At 32.4% G+C, this 20,848-nt stretch overlaps 2 protein-coding genes across 3 annotated transcripts; one reads left to right on the forward strand and one right to left on the reverse strand.

Moving 5' to 3' along the window:
- Positions 1–25: 25 nt before the first annotated feature.
- LOC133680232 (uncharacterized) lies at positions 26–2,339 on the reverse strand. The gene is made up of 2 exons (XM_062103041.1): positions 770–2,339; positions 26–670 (listed from the first exon to the last, which is right to left on the reverse strand). The coding sequence occupies exons 1-2, from the start codon at positions 2,337–2,339 to the stop codon at positions 375–377; spliced, it is 1,866 nt and encodes a 621-aa protein (XP_061959025.1). The 3' UTR covers positions 26–374.
- Positions 2,340–10,539: 8,200 nt separating this feature from the next.
- LOC133679194 (kinesin-like protein KIN-12E) lies at positions 10,540–19,519 on the forward strand. 2 transcript variants are annotated; one of them, XM_062101727.1, is made up of 22 exons: positions 10,540–11,028; positions 11,160–11,315; positions 11,395–11,478; positions 11,611–11,730; positions 12,208–12,321; positions 12,606–12,698; positions 13,032–13,121; positions 13,330–13,400; positions 13,495–13,569; positions 13,688–13,775; positions 13,986–14,044; positions 14,185–14,248; positions 14,462–14,527; positions 14,724–14,882; positions 14,971–15,072; positions 15,163–15,398; positions 15,891–15,960; positions 16,048–16,104; positions 16,201–16,257; positions 17,047–17,106; positions 17,193–17,272; positions 17,493–19,519. In XM_062101727.1, exons 1-22 carry the CDS (start codon positions 10,738–10,740, stop codon positions 19,210–19,212), a joined length of 3,912 nt encoding a protein of 1,303 aa, XP_061957711.1. In that variant the 5' UTR covers positions 10,540–10,737; the 3' UTR covers positions 19,213–19,519. The 2 variants fall into 2 exon arrangements, with proteins under 2 accessions (XP_061957711.1, XP_061957709.1); XM_062101725.1 differs by having other exon boundaries at positions 10,541–11,028; positions 14,968–15,072.
- Positions 19,520–20,848: the final 1,329 nt, after the last annotated feature.

Below are 20,848 nucleotides of genomic sequence, written 5' to 3' on the forward strand. Positions count from 1 at the left end.
CTAGTAATTAGATGAAATGATTAAATAAATATAAAAACAATCGGAATTATTTCTTAAAAATGGAGCCATAGATCCAATTAGGAAATTCATTACTCAAAAATCACCAGAAATTCAAAGATAAAGGCAAAATTTGATAGCATTTACAATAGAATGATGAATCCTTGTGCAAATTTACTTGCCAAATGAAGGGATCAGGAAAGTAACTGAACAGCTCTTTCTTGCACTGCTATGAACGGGAACACCTTTTTGCTGTAGCATACAGGAAGGCAAAAATCTGCACCTTGTCTTCTTTCAGGGGCAAGCAATCTTCTAAGATCATTTACTTTGAGCCTCCCTACAATGGAAATAATGTTATCAGAGTTTGTTAATACTTCTTACCTTGGTCTCCGTCTTTTATAAGATTGAGATCCTGATGGACCTCCGCTATCAATATCGCCCCCCGCCTTTCTTTTCTTCTTGTTGGCTTCTTCTAGTTGCAGATTGTACCGAACAAACATCTGATCTCGTAGACGATGTTGTTCATGTTGATTCTGCTCTTTGCATACCAACTTCTCGGCTAGGCTCCTGTCTAGGCTGTATCTGCCAGACCCATCACAAGTCTGGCTCAAGATACGAATGGCTAGTTTCTGCAACTCGGGGCAGCGATTACCATAGACCGACCACCACAGGTCTGCAATTGATGTTACATAGAATACAAGTTTAATGTAGCCTTACTCAATACTGAATGCGCGAAATAATTTTCTAAGTATCCTGAAAGAAGTTACTTTACCTGGATGAGCATTGTTCATTTCACCTTCAGCGTATCCGTTCTCGAAATCACCATCGGCTCGGCAGTACTGGGCTGCCTGTTTATTAATAAGGTATTGAATACGCTGATCGTTTTCCATCCGAATAACGGAGCATTGAAGTCCACTCGAGACTTCAGTGTCCAGATGGAAATTTCTATTATAAAAAAAGGTGGGATTTAGGTAATAAGCAGCAGCATGGAGAGGGCTATGAAGAAAATCATCCCATATTTCGTCAATCAATTCCCACAGCGGAATGTGTCCGGACTTACTGTCTCTGAACTCATACTGTATTGCCTCCTTTATCTGATCCATTGTTTCATATATGAAGCCAATCGAAGGCTTGTTATCGGCACTGATCTTGTCAACAACACGGATGAGTGCGGTTGTTGCCTTTGATGCCATTCCTGCTCTCTTCCAAAAAGAAGAACTCTTCACCAAACCAGCTGCCTTCTTGCCTTCCACTTGCTGTGACCAAAAACAAGATTTCCACTCTAATGAAGTGAACATTTCTTTCAGTTCTTCTTTGTAGGAGAGGATGCTCTCCAGGATCAAAAAGGGAATTGCCGACCTCATCTTTGAAGGCTTGAAAAGGTTCTCCCTTTCAGAGCCTGTGAAGTCTCTAAACATCTTAAGAACTGCTGCATTGTTGTGAACAAACCTGACAAGGCTTGTTGCCTCATCCAACACCCTTCTAATGTCATTTACAGCAGCAATCTTCTCTAGCATGAGACCCATGCAATCTGATGCACTTACGGCCCAGAAAATGTGCATATGACTCTTCCTAATCTGCTTGATAACCGGAAACATCCAGCTTGTTATGGAACAAGTCATGACCTGAACAACATTTTGTTGCCCAACCTCCTCAATAACACCATCTAATAAGTTCTGCAAGGCAACAGTGTTGCCAGTTATATCTGTAATATCAGCTGACCGCAGATAAACAAGACCATCCGGGCAATCTACCAGGAAATTGACCAAGCACCGATCATTTCCATCTACCCATTCATCCATCAGAATGGTACAGCCACTGGAAGCCCATGTTTTTCTAATTTTTTCCACCTTTTCCTGCACGTCCTTTAACTTTTCTTCCAGAACCTCAAAATCTAGTTCATAAGAAATGGTTTCACCGAATATCCCCTGAAACCTTGGCGGATCTGAAAGCTTTACATTGATCCCCGTTTCGAGGAAGTATTCGGCAACTTCGTTTGAAACCGAGGTTTGTGATTCTCCTTCTCTTTCTACCAGCAACCCTCCTGTCCATGCATTAACTGCAGCTGCACTTTGATCATTCCTAGGATGGTCTGACTCTTGAACGAGACTTTTGCCTTTCGCTTCAAGAATTTGCCACCTGAATTGCTCCCTGACATTAAGGGGAGCAGCATCACAAGGAGCAACATCGCCCCTAACACCTCCTATGTGGAACTTTAGTCGATAAAATCCACTCACCACCTTGTCACAAAACTTGCATTGAACTTTACTCTTTCTGTCATCCAATGAGACACCATACTCATGGATGCTGACGGAGGTGACGTCATCGTTTAATCGTGCCATTTTCTGATCTCGAGAAGAAACTTGAAAAATAAACAAGAGGAAGTAAAACAGTCAATACAAGAATTAATTGCTAGAAATTATCAATAAATATATTAATAATGCATAATTGTCAATCATATTTAAATTAAAATGTTATATATTTTTCTTTTGAAAAAAAAGAATGTTGATAAAGTTTTTCATGGGGTTTTGCTCTATAATCTTTTGTTTTTTTTTTTTTTGGAGAACAAAACTTGACGTATAGGTTATTAATTTCAAATTTTAATTTTCTCTATTAATTAAATTACGCAGATAAATTTATAAGAGTTTTTTTTTTAAATTACAACTTGCACGAGAAAGGGATCAAAGTGAGACCAATATATGTTTCCACTGGATAAGATAATTGAATCAAACACTAGAATCCAATGGATATTTAAAGCATTAAAACCAAATTTAAAAATTGAGTATAATCTAAACTCTGAAATGGTAAGATATCAATTAAAATTTTAATTAGAAAAGAAATAAAAGAGTTTTTTGGTAACATTAAATTAAATACATCATCTGGTTATTCGATCCAATTTTTCTTTTGAAAGAAAATATGGAATCCAAATTCTTTCATATATATTTAAATTAATTTTTTTTTGGGAGAATTGCTTGTTTTATATTTTTTAAAAACAATCTTAATAACTTAGCAGCCTATGTGTGCAAGTGTGTACGAATGTGTGTGTGTTTGAAAAAAGAAATTCTTTCAATAAAAAGTTCATAATCGAGTAATAATTATAGTAGAACACCTTGAAATTGAAAGGAACCATATTAATGATTAGTTTCAAGTTTAGAGTTGACAAAATTATTTCAATAACAATTTCATAAGTTCTATTTATTTTTTCATTTCAAAAACGTTTTTAAAAATTTCTTTACTTTAAATTAATATTTTCTTGATGTTTTTAGATCATTTTAATGCATTGATATCAAAAATAATTTTTTTAAAAATAAAAAAATATATTATTTTGATATTTTTCTAGTAAAAAATATTTTAAAAAACAACCGTAACCACAACATGTCTAAATCCATTATATCAAGCTTCATCAATAGAATAAGTATTAATAGGATAAAATCATTAATACAGTGAAGTACTTGTATTTTAAAAATAATTAATGTTAAATTCAAAAAGCAATGGAATTAACAAATTTTTTGAAGAGACATATATCTTAATGGGAAGATTAATTAATTAACAAAAACATTCAAAGAAAAAGGCATTAAATTTATGAAACACAGAAACTCTTTTATATACCGAGCAGCATTTTTCTTCTTTTTCCTTGCTCTTTCTAATGGCATAAATTTAACAAATATATATATATATATGGAGGTAATTAATGCAAATCTCAACAAAAAGATAAAAAATATCAATATTAATTAAATTTTAATCAAACTATTCACGTATGCTTTCAACTATATAATAACATACATGCATAGAAACCAAAAAGCTCAAGTACTGATCATAAAGAAATCTAAAATATTCTTAGTAAAAGCATAGGCATGAAATTAAAAGGAAAGGGAATTAATGTAATTAGATAATATATACAATATGGAGATGAAAATGAAGTTGATTTTTCTATCAGCCACAACATTGCAAGGTTGAGAGAGATCGATGAGATGGAGTGCTTTAGTTTTTATTTTATTATAAAACAAGAATATTCCAATATGTGATGCAAGTTTTACTATATCAAAAATCCATCAGAGTAATTTTATAATTTTATATATAGTTTCATATAAAGATAGGTTTTTTTTTTTTTAGATTTCATCTACTATTTAATTCTGGTTATGTCTTTACTATTTCTGAAATACATGTCTCTTATATATAAAATATCTGTATGTTAATTCAAATCTAAACTATTTAAGTAAGTTAATTAAAAATTGATTGTTTAAAAGTGCTAATCTATACTCTTTTTTAGGAGAATTGCTTGTTTAATATTTTTTTTAAAACAAATATATTCATAATTTAACAAAAGTTCGAAATCAAGTAATAATTATAGCATAACACCTTGAAATTGAAATGAACCATTTTAATACTTATTTCAAAGTGAGAGTTGAATGGTTAGAAATATAAATAATCTTGTAAATAATCAGATTTTGGTCAAAATTGTTTGAGTAAATTAACCGGCAATAACAAGCTTTGTCAATGAGATAAGGTTATTGTAGCGAAGTAGTTGTGTTTTAAAATAAATAATTAATGTTAAATTCAAAAAAATGTGGATTAAACTATTTTTTAAAAGCTATCTAATTAAATGGGAAAACTCATTAATTAATTAATTAGATCACCAAACATTCAAAGAAAAGGGCATTAAATATATGGGGAAAAAATTAAATCTTTTATCAGTCGCCATTCTTTTCTTCCCCTTGCTCTTCTAATGGCATAAATTTAACAAGTCTATACAGAAGTAGCAAATATTAATTGAAGGGAAATAATAATTTTTAATCAAACTGTTCACAAGTGCTTTCAACTAACAACATTTATACATGCATAAGAACCAAAAGGCTAAAGTGATCATAAAAAAAAAAATATTCTTAGTGAGAGTATAATTAAACATGAAAAATAAAAGGAGATTGTAATTACCTAATATAATATAAAGAAAATAAAATATAATCAAACTATTCACAAGTACTTTCAACTAGTAACATGTACGCGCATCGAAACTAAAAGGCTCGAGTGATCATAAAAAAAAAAATCTTAAATATTTTTAGTAAAAGCATAAACATAAAAAAAAAAGGGGAAATATGATTACCTAAAACAATGAGATGAAAAGGAAATGAATAATGATTTTCCTATCAGTAACACTACAAGGTTGAACGAGATGAAATGAAGTACTACGATGAAGCACTCTAAAAACCAAAGGTGTAATTATCGAGTGGAGAAAAAAAATACAAGTTTTATTCTATCAAAAATTCATCAGAATGAGTTAGGTAAAGTTACAAATAGTTTGATATATATATATATATATATATATATATACATATACATGGGTGATTATTTTTGGTTCAGTTTGATTTTTATTAAAAAAATAACCAAACTGAATTTTTTAAAAAATAAAATTGAAATTGGTTCAAACTAACCTGTTTCAGTTCGGTTTTTAGGGCAAAAACTGATTCAAACCGGTTTGGTCAGTTTTGACTCGGTTTTTTCAGTTTGACTTGGTTTTTTCAGTTTGACTTAGTTTTTTCAGGTTTGAGTCAGGTTTGAGTTCAGTTCGGTTTTTTCAGTTTCAGGCTTATAAAACCGAAACCAAACCAAACCGGCCGGTTTTTTTTTAAATTTTAATTGGTTTTTTTTCACGGTTCGGTTTTTTTGATTTTTTTTTTAGTTTTCTCAGTTTAATCGGTTTTTTTCTCTCCTCTAATATATATATATATATATATATATATATATATATTTCAACTACTCTTTGATTCTTTTCAGGTGTTCATAATTTCTAATGCAAGTGTTTCTTATAAAATATCATTATATTAATTCAAATCTAAACTTTTCGAGTAAGTTAATTAAATTTTGGTTGTTTAAAAGTATTAATCTAAACTATAATTTTTTAAGAGAATTGCTTGTTTTATATTTTTTCTTTCAAAAAAAAAAACTCTTCATAATTAATTCAACAACCGGTATGCAGATATGTATGAATACGTGTGTGTTTGAATAAAATTTTTCTTTCAATAAAAGTTTGAAATTGAGTAATAATTGTAGTAGAACACCTTGAAATTGAAATGACCCGTCCAAATAATTAGTTTCAAGTAATTGTGTTCAGATTTGATTGTTTAGAACTATATATAAATCATTTTGGTCGAAATTGGTCCAAAAAATCCACTATAGCAAGATCTATCAATAGGATAAGGTCATTTACAGTGAAAAAAATAATTAATGTTGAATTAAAAAAATAATTAAGAAGCTATCTAAATATTGGAAAAATTCGTCGATTAAATCACGAAAAATTCAAAGAAAAAGGCATTAAATCTATGGACATAAAACGCTTTTATCAAGCACCATTTTTTGTTTTCTTTACTCTTCTAGTGGCATAGATTTAGCAAATCTATACAGAGATAATGCAGATCTCAGCATAATAATAAAAAATTTAATCGAACTGTTCACATGTGCTTTCATCTAAAAACAAACATGCATTTAAATCAAAAGACTCAAGTAATCACAAGGAAAACTATTAGTAAAAGCACAACCATAAAAAAGAAAAGGGAATTGTGATTACCTAAGGAAGGTGAAAAGGAATCAAATAATGATAACGAAGCTCTCTGGTATTTGTTTCACGATGAAGTACTCTGAAAAACCTAGTAAGTTATTATCAATAGGAGAGGTGATATAAGTCTTACTCCGTCAATAACCTATTAATATGAATTTTTAAAATTTATTAGCGGTTTCGTATAAAGACAGGTCATTTTTCTTCTTTTGAGACTTCACCTACTCTCTAATTCTGATTAGGTCTTTAATGTTTTCAGAACACGTGTCTCTCATTAAATGTTATTATATTAATTCAAATCTAGTATATTTCAGAAAGATAGTTAGGAATTCAATTATTCAAGATTCGCAACCCGTGTTTCTCTTATAAAACATCACCGTGTTAATTCAAATATAATGTATTTCAAAAAGTTAATTAAGAGTCCCATTGTTCAAAACTCTTCACCCCATGATATTGAGAGGTTAAATCAACAATCACCATTTATATTTACAAGAGTAACTTGGTAAATATTTGTCACTTGCAATTATGTTAGAAGGAATATAGGTCTTCCAAGAGTTTGATAGTGAGAAACTATCTCTATGACTTGAAACAAAGCAAATATTTGCATCCAAAACCAAAGTCTCGAGTCCTTGATTGTCAAGGGCATTTAAAAGTTGTTTGGATAAAACTTGGGCCATGGTTAAATTAGATATTCAACGGGGGTGTAAAAATAAATAACTTTAACATGTTCCATTTCTACACTCGGTGGGGGCAATTGCCTTTTAAAGGTTTTTCTTCTTTCCTTTGGTAGCCTATCTTGATTGGGTTTTTTCATGTGCCAGAATCATCTAACGTGGCCGTCTGTTGATGCTCTCTCTCATTATCCAATGTTGTCAAGTTTTCTCCTATTTTATTTTATGGAAATTTTTATTCATAAGAACATTAGAATCAATTTTTCTCGAGATTTTATATATAAAAAAATGAATTAAATAAAGGATTGGTAATTATATACTTATTTAGATCTATGTTTTTATAATTTAATTCGATAATCAGAATCAACCATAAACTTTATTTATTAAATTGAATTGAGATTCATTACCCAGCAACATTTATTCAAATGAAAATACATTAAAATATAAAATTTTTTAATCTAGTATTTGTCTTCTATTTCTCCTAGTCCTTTTTAATTAGCATGAATTTAACAAATCAATCAATAAACAATGCAATTTCATTAAATGAAAAAAATCTAACATCATATTGAAATGCTTTTGATAAATAACATGCAAGAAACACACACTACGATATAACAAAAAAAAAAAACTCAAATCATAAAAAAAAACAACATATTAGTGACGAATAGGATGAAAATGGTGAGTACGAAAATAAAGGGAATTGTTATTACCTTAAATGGTGAGTATGGAAATAAAGACAATGATTCTACTGTTGACTGCTCTAGATTTGGCCGAGTGAGATGTATAATAAGTCCTTCTATAGTTCTATGTTCTTACAAAACACGTAAAGATCTCAGATTCTCAGTAACTAAAAAAAAATAATTAAAAGATACGGGTTTACAGTTTACTATCTCGACAAAGATATTATATAACGACATGGTTGGTTTTTTAATCCTGAATATGTCGCTATTTTATGACAGGGGTGATTATTTTCAGTTTAGTTTAATTTTGATAAAAAAAATTAATTAAATTATTTTTTTTTAAAAAAACTAAAATTGATTCAAATTGACTGATTTCAGTCCGGTTTGGTTTTTTTAGACAAAAACCAGTTCAAACTGGTTTGGCTTGATTTTTTTTGTTTTTTTCGGTTTGAGTTCGGTTTAGTTCGGATCGGTTTGGTTTTTTCAATTTAAGACTTATAAAACTAAAACCGAACCGAACCGGTCGATTTTTTTAAAATTTTAATTGGTTTTTTTTACGGTTCGTTTTTTTCGATTATTTTTTTTATTGATTTTCTTGATTTAATCAGTTTTTTAGTTTTTCTACTCACCTCTATTTTCTGATCATGATTACATATTCATTGTTTTTATGACACATGTTTGTCATAAAATATCATTTGGAAATTCAAATCTAAACCATCTTAGCAAGTTAATTAAAATTTTAGCAGTTTGAAAATGTTAATTGAAAACGTGTTTCAGAATATTGACAAGTTAAATCAACGATGTACATGAGTTATCATTAACATTTATAAAGTTACATCACAATGCAATAATAATTACTCGTCAACTAAAAAGTATAAAAAAGTTATAAATTCTTATATGAAAATTATGTAGTTGTAACATGATGTAGAGTTTGGATTGTCCGGGTCAAATTATAAATTCTTATATAAAAATTATGTAGCTGTAAAACACAATTTAAAATCATTTAAAGTTTAGATTATCGAGTCAATTTATATGTCATTATATCCATATATAAGTTGTAGATTAACCTAAATCAATAAAATAATAATGTTATTTTGGATCAAAAAAATAAAAACAACATCATTTTGAATAAAAAACAAAAAAAAACCCTCATTATAATTGATCCTATAAAACCTTATAAACTCTAACTAGATTCATCCGTTAAATCATAATTATTTAAATTTAACTAAATTAATATTTAAAATGATTCAAAATAAAACTTAAGATAAATAAGACTCGAGATTAATATATTATCAAGTTAATTTTTGTGACTAGACGAGTAAATATATGTTTGGTTTAGAGATGTGGTGATTTTTTTTAAAATACATAAATTTTTTTAAAATATAAATCACACCTTATAAAAATAAAAAAATACATATTATATATATATATATATATATATATATATATTTTAAAAAAAAAAACCAATCACATTTTCAAACCAAACACTCCTAAATGTCCCTGCATTGGCGCGCATGGCAGGGATAACTATCGCCATCCGTTCACATTTTCATGATAGACTAGCTTGATTTCAATTTTTATTGGGCCTGGATCATCTAACTGGGCCATTGTAGATTGCCAGGTCATCGAGTTGATTTTTGTGCCTAGTCGGGTATGATATCCATGCATAGGCGCGCAAGGTGGGGGTAATTCCGTAATTGTCACCCTCTGTTCACATTTTCATGACAGATAGCTCGATTTCAGTTTGTACTGGGCCTGGATCATCTAGATGGGCCATGAACTGCATGGTCTCCCATGTATCGCATATTCCTATTTTATTTTACGGGCTTCGATAGATTTTTCATTTATAAAAAAATTTAAATCGAAACATCCCCGTGGAATGAAATTAATAAGGGACTTATTACATGAGCTCTTGGTTAACAAATGCTTTGTGAAGCCCAGAGCAGTGGGCCATACACTATTACACCAGAAAAATAATAAATAAAGAAAAACAAAACCCATCTTTGGAATTGAATTTTATCCTTGTATTGAGAGATACTGTAAAAAACTAGTATAAGAAATTTATAGATGAAATATTATTTCTGACATCAATATATTAAAATAATAAAAATATAAAAAAATATAATTTAAAGCTAAATTTTTTTTAAAATCTTTAAAAAATATAATTTAACTACAATCCCAAACAAACACTAAATAAACAAATATAAAAAATACACTCTAATCTTAACTTTATATCCAAATTATTTTTTATACCAGTTTTATAAACAAAGAATTCTTAATTAAAGACTTTTCTAATGATTTTTATTAATATTTTTATTTAGATTATATTTTTTTATAAAAACAACATTATTTTCGTAGAAGTTTTTAATAAAAAACAATAATTTAATGATAAAATTGATATAAAAATAATTTAAATACAAAATTATTAGTTTTTTTAATAATTTAATGACATATTTAATGTTTTTATAAACTCTACTGCTGAGCTGTAGTTTTATAATCATAAAGTTTTAAAGTTAGGTTCCCCAGTTCGAACATTTTCAAACCCTCAAATCTCAAACGGTCAAAAAAATTAAAATCCAAACCCTGCTAACCGTTTACCCAAGCCTCTCTCCACCGTCCGATCACTCGCTAAATTTTCAAATCCCTCATTTTCCCTCAAAAACTCATTTTTCCAAAGAAAACACTCTCTCTCCTCTTTTCTTCTCCCTCGCTCTCTCCAGATTTTCTCACCTCCCAAACATCCTCTCCTATCCCTAAAATCTTGCCCTAGAATTTGCAATCAACTTCGAAACCCTAGAAATTTCACTACAGGAACTCAGTTTCCTTTACGAACTCTAAAATGCCTTTCTTACTGGATACTGCGAGCGCGATTAAGAGGCGGTTCGGGTTCCAAGACCATTCCGTCTCGGAATCCGTGCCGTGTACGCCAGATCTACTGAAATCTGTTTCTCGAGATCATCACCTTGCTTCCACCCAATCTGTCTTTGCCACGTCAGCAGTCCGGAGAATTAGTGACATGGATGATGATGATCACGGTGGCGCTACAGGCTCAGAGGTGGCCGCGCCGCGTCATGCACAGAGCTTTGAGTTCTCCGAGGATCCTTCCTTCTGGAAGGACCATAACGTGCAGGTTTAATTTACTTTTAATAAGTCATGATTTAGTCCAAAATATCATGACTTGATGCTAATCAAGCTTTAAATTAAGTGAATTTGTTATTCAATTAAGCTATGGTTTTGGTTTGATTATTTTTATTTTCTTAGGTTATTATAAGGTTAAGACCGTTGAGTGGTTCGGAAATCTCTGTACAAGGGCATAGCAAGTGCGTTAGGCAAGAAAGTTGTCAGACAATTACCTGGACTGGGCATCCAGAGTCGCGGTTTACTTTCGATCTTGTAGCGGATGAAACTGTTACGCAGGTATACACTTCTTTTTATTGTTTATTTTTCGGGTAGAGTCTCAATTTCCATGTTTAATTTGATTACTGTGGTGTAACAGGAAAAAATGTTCAAAGTTGCTGGATTACCTATGGTGGACAATTGTATGGGAGGCTACAACAGTTGCATGTTTGCGTATGGCCAAGTGAGATTTTGCTTACGGTTTTCAGCTCTAATGTGATAGCCTAGTTGTTTTAGTGTCTAAGAAAGATAGATTAAAAGGAAAATGTTGTGAAAAGCAAAAAAATCTTGTTTACCTGGCTGAAATTATGTGCAGACTGGAAGTGGAAAGACTCATACAATGCTTGGAGACATCGAGGGAGGTACTCGAAGACACAGTGTTAATTGTGGAATGACACCTAGAGTATTTGAGTATTTGTTTTCAAGAATCCAGAAGGTTTGTGATTTTTCTCTTGGACATCAAGTTGAACTATGAATGAATTCATTTTAGATTTTGGTGTGAGGCTGTGTTTAGGAGGACTATTTTTTGGATATTTGTGTGCTACTCCCGAAGAATTAATTTTATGCCAGTATCTATTTAGCTAAGCCAGAAAATATGAGCCAAATTGCACAATTATAACAAGGAAGATGCTCTCTCATTGATTCTGCCTTTATCATGAATTGCGTTTAACTGTTTCTAGGATTTCCTTAGAATTCTGTTTAATTTATGCATATCTGGTATCTTTTTGTTCGCAAAGGAGCAGAGATTAGCTGCTTGCCTTTTTTCCTTTTACATTCACATAATTCATATCCAAACTCTTGGCCAAAGGCTGAAGTAGAGAATAGCTTTCTTTTTTAAGGGGTTGCTGATATCACTTTTGTTGGTTTCTGTGACAAGAATCTAAATGTGGTTTTAATTGTTAATTTGTTTCAGGAAAAAGAGGCTCGTAAAGAGGAAAAGATAAAATTTACGTGTAAATGCTCTTTCTTGGAAATATACAATGAACAGATTCTTGATCTCCTGGATCCATCATCTTCCAACTTACAGGTACAGGTTAATTGAAGTCCGTATCTCTTCAATTTATATGTTTTCTTTTCCCTGGCTGCAATAATAAAAACCAATTTGCAATGTGGAAATGAATTCTGCCATGAAAGAACTCTAACTCTCAAATTCCTATTTTTTTGCTTATGCTGTAAACAACATTGTTTTCATCAATTCATTTTGAACAGTATCAAACCATGTGAGTGCATATGAAGTTGTGCTCTTTTTACTTTTATTGAATTGAGATTTTTGGTGAAATTAAGAATATTTGGTGGACATTATTATTACAGATAAGAGAAGATGTGAAGAAAGGGATTTATGTGGATAATCTTAAGGAGATAGAAGTTGCAAGTGCTCGAGATGTGCTTCAACAACTAATTCAGGTATACAAATTGCCTTTCCACACTGTGCTCTTCAGAGCGAACTTACTGTGAGAAATAAGTTTTAATCAGTCTTCTGTTTTGAAATCTCCAATTGTTTCTGATTATCAGAACAAGCACTAAGCTTCCAAAATTATAAAGCAAAAACTATGATATTACAAGTATGAGATTGTTGCTGGAAAATTGGGAAAAAACACAAATAGAAAAAGTTTTACATGGAAGAAGAATTCTTTTTTAGAATAAATCACTCTTCAGAACTTATGCATTTACATGGATGATTCTTGCTTTATTTCCTCAAAATTATACTTAACCAAGATTCATGCACTGTTTTTTCAGGGCGCAGCAAATAGAAAAGTAGCAGCCACTAATATGAATTGTGCAAGTAGTCGTTCTCATAGTGTATTTACATGCATCATTGAGAGTAAGGTTAGTGTTCTTTCTCACATTTTATAATTGAAAAAAAAAAGTTAGACAAGAGTTCTTTGTTGAATTTCTTGAAAAATAACATATACTGAATGCCTTCTTTATCTCATTCCTGAAAGATATTTGGTTTCGCATATGAAAAAAAAGTGATCTGAATTCTTTTAAATGAGCTGGTTTGATGTGGCAATTCTAATTGCTGGTTTGTCATCAGTGGGAATCCCAAGGTGTAACTCACCATCGGTTTGCTCGGCTTAATCTTGTTGATTTAGCAGGATCTGAGAGGTACAAGGATGTGGAATAGAAAATTGATTTTATTGAAGAAGGCAGTTAGTAAAGATTTCAATTCATTTTGATAACCATGTGTTTATCATCACAGGCAGAAAAGTTCTGGTGCTGAAGGTGAACGTCTTAAGGAAGCTACCAATATTAACAAGTCACTTTCAACATTGGGGTGTGGTGTCCCACTTATTCTTAATTTCTTCAGTCATATTTTTTGTTATATGTGGGAACTCAAAGTATTAATTCATTGTCAATTATTAATTTCATTTAGCTGGTTTTGATGTATGCAGACTTGTTATTATGAACCTTGTAAGTATATCAAATGGGAAGTCTCTCCATGTTCCTTACAGGGATTCAAAGCTCACATTTTTGCTTCAGGTAGACCTTTTCAGTTTAATACTGTTATTTTATGTGGTGTAGTTGAAGAGTTCATAAAATTTAGTTTTTTCAAAGAGATAAAAGCTCTAGCATTTTGTAATATTATTTTACATTAAATGTCTTGATTGTTTTAGAAGTTGTAATTTCCTTTATCATAGATATGGCTGCAATCTATTTAATCAACATTTTTTTTTTATCTTTTCCTTTCAGGATTCTCTAGGAGGAAATTCAAAAACTATCATAATTGCTAATATTAGCCCATCTCTTTGGTTTGTTGCTATCTATTTTTTCATAACTGTTTCTTTTAGGTTCTTGCCATGCAAACTTAAAAATAAATTTTGACAAGCATGGCATATTTATGCGTGGATATTCACATTTCAGTATAACAAATTTTATGGTTTCCTTGCAGTTGTTCCTTGGAGACGCTTAGCACATTGAAGTTTGCACAACGTGCAAAATTCATAAAAAACAATGTATGTGATGTGTACTTTCTATAATATTTAATTTGCCTTGAAGTTTATATATGATCCATACCTGATTATGAGCAGTCAAAAAATAGGGAATAGGGTATCCTTCTGTAACTGATACTATTGTAACAAATGGAAAATTAAAATTTAGGACATACTTTTCTTTCCCTTATACAGTACATCTAATTTCTAATTGTCAACCATCATTCTGTTCTCCAGGCAATTATCAATGAAGATGCATCGGGAGATGTTATTGTGATGCGAATGCAAATTCAACAACTTAAGGTATTGTACTTAATTTGAGATTCTCTCTTTTAGCTTGTGATCAGTATGAGATTACCTTTATTTCAGAGTACTGCACTTTCGTTTTGTTTTTGCGATGCTGTTATATCACTATTACCTAAAAAAACTCACTATTGCTCTAAGAAAAGTGACAAGGACAAATTTTTTTTACCCACATTCTTTGTTCATATACTTTCAGAAAGAAGTGTCCAGACTTCGCAGTTTAGTCAATGAGGGTGTTGAAAATCTAGATAACGATACTTCATCCTTAAGCTTTCTTGGATCTCCTGGACAATTTAAGTGGGAAGGGCTTCATGGTTCATCTAGTCCGCTTATGCCTGAAAAAAGGATGTCTCAGGTACCCATCGGTTGTTCTTAACCTTGAATATTTGATTCAGGATTGTTAAATGACCATCAGCTAAATTTTCCCCGTGCTTTCTTAGAAGAAAGATTATGAAGTTGCCCTTGTTGGGGCCTTCAGGAGAGAAAAAGATAAGGACATAGCATTGAAGGCATTAAAAGCTGAAAATCAAGCAGCTATGCAACTGGTATGTGTGAAACAAATTGCTTGGATTTAATTAATATTTTGATATTTTTTCTAGAAGTGAATTTTGGTAATTTGAAATGGAATGTACCAGGCCAAACAAAGAGAGGATGAGATAAAAAGCTTAAAAATGATACTACGATTCCGAGAAGCTGGAGTAAAGAGGCTAGAAGCAGTTGCTTCAGGAAAGATTTCGGCTGAAACACACTTGTTGAAAGAAAAGGAGGAACATCTCAAGGAAATTGAAGTTTGGCGAACCCAGGTTGATCGCAACCAAGAAGTCACAAGATTTGCCACAGAAAATTTGCGTCTGAAGGAAGAAATTAGAAGGCATGCCTTTTTTAGCCTTTGTCATTCTTTCTATTCTCAGTAAAGTGGCAAGACAAATTATATGGTGTTGATTTATATACATTGGTTGTCCATTCTGAGAATTCAACATGAAACAACCACATAAGATTAATGTAGTGATCATGGAGTATCTTTGTAATAATAAAAAAAAAAAACAGAGCTGGATGTAAATTTATGTAAAACTGATGCTGATAGAAGTTCATCATATTAGCACTAAAACTGAGGTCAAACATTTCTGATAGCAATAAACAGTAGCTTCCAACAAACTGAACCGTGAGAAATGGGAATGGTCCAAAGAAAGTTTGGAGTAAAAAATCAGAAAAGGTACATTTTCATTTAATCAGGCCATGTATATTCTTTGTATTGGTTTTTGTTTGCAAATAACAGATTTCAATTAATAGTTCTGTGTTCAATTAAAGTTACATTGTGAAACTATTTCTTGTTTTGGGTGCTTATTTTGGTTCTACTTCACAGATTAAAGTTGTTCTGCGAGGAAGGTGAAAGGGAGATGATGAATGAACAAATCATGGTCTTACAGAATAAGGTAGAGAAAACAATGTCTAACTTGTTTTAAGCTGTGTTTGTAGTCAAATTATCCTGTTTCTGAAACATCTTCTAACTGTATATGCAGTTACTAGAAGCACTAGATTGGAAACTTATGCATGAAACGGATTCCTTGGCAGTTCAGGTTCTTCACAAGCTTTGCTGTGAACTATGAAAATGCATGGTTATATTTAGTTTTTTTCCTCATTAACTGTGAGTTGTTGATTTATTTCCATTACAGAAAACTAGCTTAGACATGGAGACAGAAGTTCAAGATGATCTACCGATTTCAATTCAGGTACAATTCAAGCAGATGCATTTCCCAAAGCTTTTTTCACAACATTGTAGCTACTTTCCCATATAAGTTTAACTTTTAACATATCAGTTTTGATTACATTCATTGAGATGGGATGTAAAATATGCTAATGGCTTGTACTTATTCATGAAAGTCTGGCGATTATGTTTTTAATTTCTTCTTCATTGTTGCAAGAGTTTGTTGCTCGCTAGTATGATATCTGTAGTTGCTTTTCTGTTTATTCAATAGCAATCATATCCCAGACTTCAAACTTGTGTTAAATGCCTGTGTAATTAGCAGTTTGACTGCTGGGTACTTGAACTTGATTTCGCAACAAGAGGCACGTCCACAGGTGTGACTGTTATTATAGGCAACGGGGAGGTTCCTAGATTGTATACTGCAACCATCCTGTAGCACAAATTTAATGACATTGTAATATGATAGTTAGAGAATATTGTATTCACCGTTCTATATTTCAGAATCTCATTGCATTAGTCATCCGACCCCATTATGTATGATATTTTTGTCAAGGACAAGGCAGGCATTCTTGCTTTTACCAACCATTATCATTACATAAAGGAAAAAAAAAGCAGCAATTCTGCCTGATTGAATGTTTGAGATTCACATATAATTTTGTTTCTAGTATATCATGTTATACTGGCAAGTGCTTGCTGTATGTTTTGAATTATCTTACAAACTGTGCTATGTATGCTTTTTTTGGTGTTTGTATTACTCGTGCATATTTTAGCACTAAAGACTTTGTGGATATAAATAACACTCTTGTTAACACAGGAACCAAGATCACCTTGTCAATCTTCAATTAATGAGGAGAACGAGTTCCTCCGCATACAGGTCTGCTGCCCTGCTTCTTTGTTCACAAACTTTTATGTGGATTTCATTTGATACAAGGGACATAAACATAATTTGTTGTTTTATAGACTATTCAAAACCAGGCTGAAATTGACTTGCTCCGTAAGCAGCTGGAGTTCTGTTTTGAAGAGAAGGATAGACTAGAAAGGTAAAAATTGACTCTTAATTCTTTTACTAATCAAAATGTTAGAAGATTCATTTGATTGAATTCTTCAATTAACATGTTTGATTTCTTTTACCTTTAACTTGATAACAGCTGATGGTGAATGTATGTTTGTGTAGAGACTCGAATACCTAATAAGTTTGTGTATGCATGTATGTTCTGCACTATCTCAAAATGCTGTCAGCCTGACCAGATTATTTTGTAGGCATGCCAATGATCTCATGATGAAACTTGAAGAAGAGAGATCTTATAGAGCTACAAACGAGAGAACAGAGCAACTTGAGCTTCCTTTATCAACTGATGCATCAGTTGTCAATGCCAATGATCAAATGGAGCTCAAAACAATGGTTGATGCCATTGCTGCAGCAAGTCAACGAGAAGCTGAAGCTCATGAAAAAGCTATTACATTGTATACGGAGAATAATGAGCTGCAGTTGAAGCTTGAAACATTTATTGTGGCAAATGAAGAGCTACAGTCAAAACTTAAAGCATTAATTGAGGAAAAAAACAGTCTCATTGAAATGTATGAACGGGCAGCTTCAAAAAGTAGCTACAACAATGTGAATGATTCTGAGAGTGAACAAAATGGCATGGAGGTTCATGATGATGATAATAGTGCTGAGAGGGGACAGAATGGCATGGAAGTTCATAATAATGATAGTGCTTCTGAACTTGCCAACTTAAGTGAGCTAGAGATGAGAACAGTTGAGAACCTAGAGCAGCAGCGTATGGAATTGCAAGAAGAAAATGAAAAGCTGATGGGTTTGTATGAGATAGCTATGCATGAGAGGGATGAACTGAGAAGAAGGCTTTCTTCTTATGAACAGAACAGAGTTGAATCTAGCGGAGAACTTCATTGCCCAGAAAAACACGTGGAAGTTGATGGAGAGAAATGTCTTCAGTCTTGTGCTCCTCCTATTTACCTTGGTACAAAATTTTCAATGGAGGAAATCCGTGCCCGTTTATTGAACGCGGAGCAAGCTTTTGTTGACTTTGATGAAGTTTTGAGAGAAATTGAAGCAACAGAAGAAGGGCTTCAGCTAAAGCAGGAAGAGTTTAGATCCCTTGAGCTACTTTCTTCTGAAATGCAAGATAAAAAAGCTCTTGTAGATAAGAAGTTATCGGCACTGAGATATTCTCTATCGAATTTTTCTTCATCGGTCGCTTACTATGAACATCGAGAAGTTAGAGCAAAGGCAAGGGTAAATGCTTCAGTGTCTTATTTTAGGAAAAAGAAAGAGGAGTTGGCTCGTCTGCAAGTTTGCAAAGAAGATGCTGAGGCTAACCTGGGAAGGATCCAACAATCTGAAATTGAATTGAGAAACATCCTAGCAGTTTTGAAATCCAAACTCGAGGAGAAGAATCAGAGACAGGAGAGTGAAAAGGTTCTTTTTGCTATTGACAACATCGAGAAAGTAGACACCTCACAGAGAAATTGGCAATTAGGTGGGAAAGCTACAGAGCTACTGAAGTCCGAGGAAGAGAAAACCAAGCTACAAAGTGAGATGAAGTTGTCCCGAGAAAAGCTTGGTCTTGTAAAAAGAGAATTTGAGGATTTGAGTAAGAGATTGGATAAGATAGATAGTGAAATACGAGCTGTTCAGATGGATATACAAAAAGGATCAAAATCCGTGGAGGAAATGGAACTTGCACTTCAAACTGTAATCCATGAGAAGGAAACTCTCCTAGAAATCACCGAGAATGGAATGTCTGAAATTCAGAGTATGATTCTTGAGTACCAGCAATGTGTCTTTGATACAGATCTCAAGGAGGCAGAGTTGAAGACACTGGAAGAAGAATTACAGCTGGAGTTCAGAAGAATCGAAGAGTTAAGAAAAGTGCGGGCAGCGGCCTCTGAGAAGATGACCAGGCTGTTGCTAAACACAAGCTCCCATTCTTGCTTCGCTGAGAAGATGGAAGAGTAGCTGCAATGTGTTCAGGTTTCTATTTTCGAGGCAAAGACATTTGCTCAAGTAGGTATCTTGTCAACCTGTAGTTAGATAACACTTGCACAGTATCACATCGTGTGGCCTGATGCATCTTTTATTAGCTAACAGTTACTTCGTAGAAGTTTATTCTTTATTAGCTTACCACATTGACCTCCTCCTCCTCCTCTTCTATATATTTACTAGATCTAGATGTTGCTGCAATTCAAAAAATCATAGGGTTTCGGATATCGATATAGCTATTTTGATGCTCAGGAAAAAATTATAACACTTTGATTTTTTGTTCTGGTGGATTATCATTGAATTTCTCTTCAGCTCCTCACCAGTAGTAACCTTTCCCTCAAAAAGTATAACCTTTCCCTCGAAAGAAAAGAGAAAAGAACACAGAACTTCAACCATCCCGCACTAAAAATAGTTGTGAGAGTATGAAAATCTTGATGATATAGTCTTGGAGAATGTCTAAATAAATCTATTTCTTTACACCAAAAAACAGGAGACAAAAGCGGTGGTTCCATTTTCTTGATCTAGTAACACCACAAGAAATTTTGCGACATAAATTTCATCCATATTCTGTTCAACATCTTTTCCATTGACCCACCACACTATCTTCTCTCTTCACCACGGGAGGCAGATTCAACAGACTTATAGTACCGTTAAAGAAGCCACAATCCATTTTCCACAAACATAAACCAATCGAACAATTGAAACTGAAGGCAATCGCCCTGTACATGGTATTAAGCATAGTTAGTAGTGTTATTAACTCAGTTTAAGACTCAAGGGTTAAGAGAAGTCAATCTGATTTATGATTTTTTTTTTAAAGAAGAAAACCTCTTGAAATAACTTTTTTTTTTAAAAAAAAAACAAGGACAATGTTGATTTATGAAAAAAAGGGGGGGGGGGTTAAGAGACAGGTTAATCTGATTTATAATGTTTTTTTAAAGAAGAAAAACTCTTGAAATAATTTTATTTTTAAAAAAAACAAGGACAGCGTTGTTTTATGATAAATATAAAATCGGATTTAATAACTATGGAATTAAAAATTAGGTGGGCTATGACCATTTTACCATACAGACAACAGAAGAATTGCATGCTAATACTCGTACGAGTTACCCAAAGAAATGGAATACTTGTATTCCATTGGATCTTAAGGGCATCAAGAACTAATTGAATCTCGTGCATGCACTCCTGCTGTTAACCACTGGGGATTCCTTCACTTGCTTTTCAACACCAAGTTAATATCCTGTGCTTTGCTGAGCTCATCATTTGAAATTCCAAGAAGTTCTCTTCTAGAATATCCAGCACAGTAAAGACCATTCTTCCCTTTCCAATAATCAGGAAAACTTCATTTTGGAATTCCATTTTCAACAAAAAGGCCATGGCCACACTGCAATGCAATATGAGAATTAGTTAAAACACATTGCTTTGCGAACCCACTCCCAGGGACAAATACAAGAGCATCAGATGTTCATGTATCTCATGTAAAGAAATTTATTATAAAACTATTTAAAAAATAAATTTATTTTATATCCATGTCTGGTTACTCCAACCAAACACATCTATGCTCCTCAACCTTGGGTTATGAGAGAGCCGGTTCTTTCCATTGTTTTGTGTTCCT

The sequence above is a fragment of the Populus nigra genome, chromosome 19 (assembly GCF_951802175.1).
Source record: "Populus nigra chromosome 19, ddPopNigr1.1, whole genome shotgun sequence".
Classification (NCBI taxonomy): Eukaryota; Viridiplantae; Streptophyta; class Magnoliopsida; order Malpighiales; family Salicaceae; genus Populus; species Populus nigra.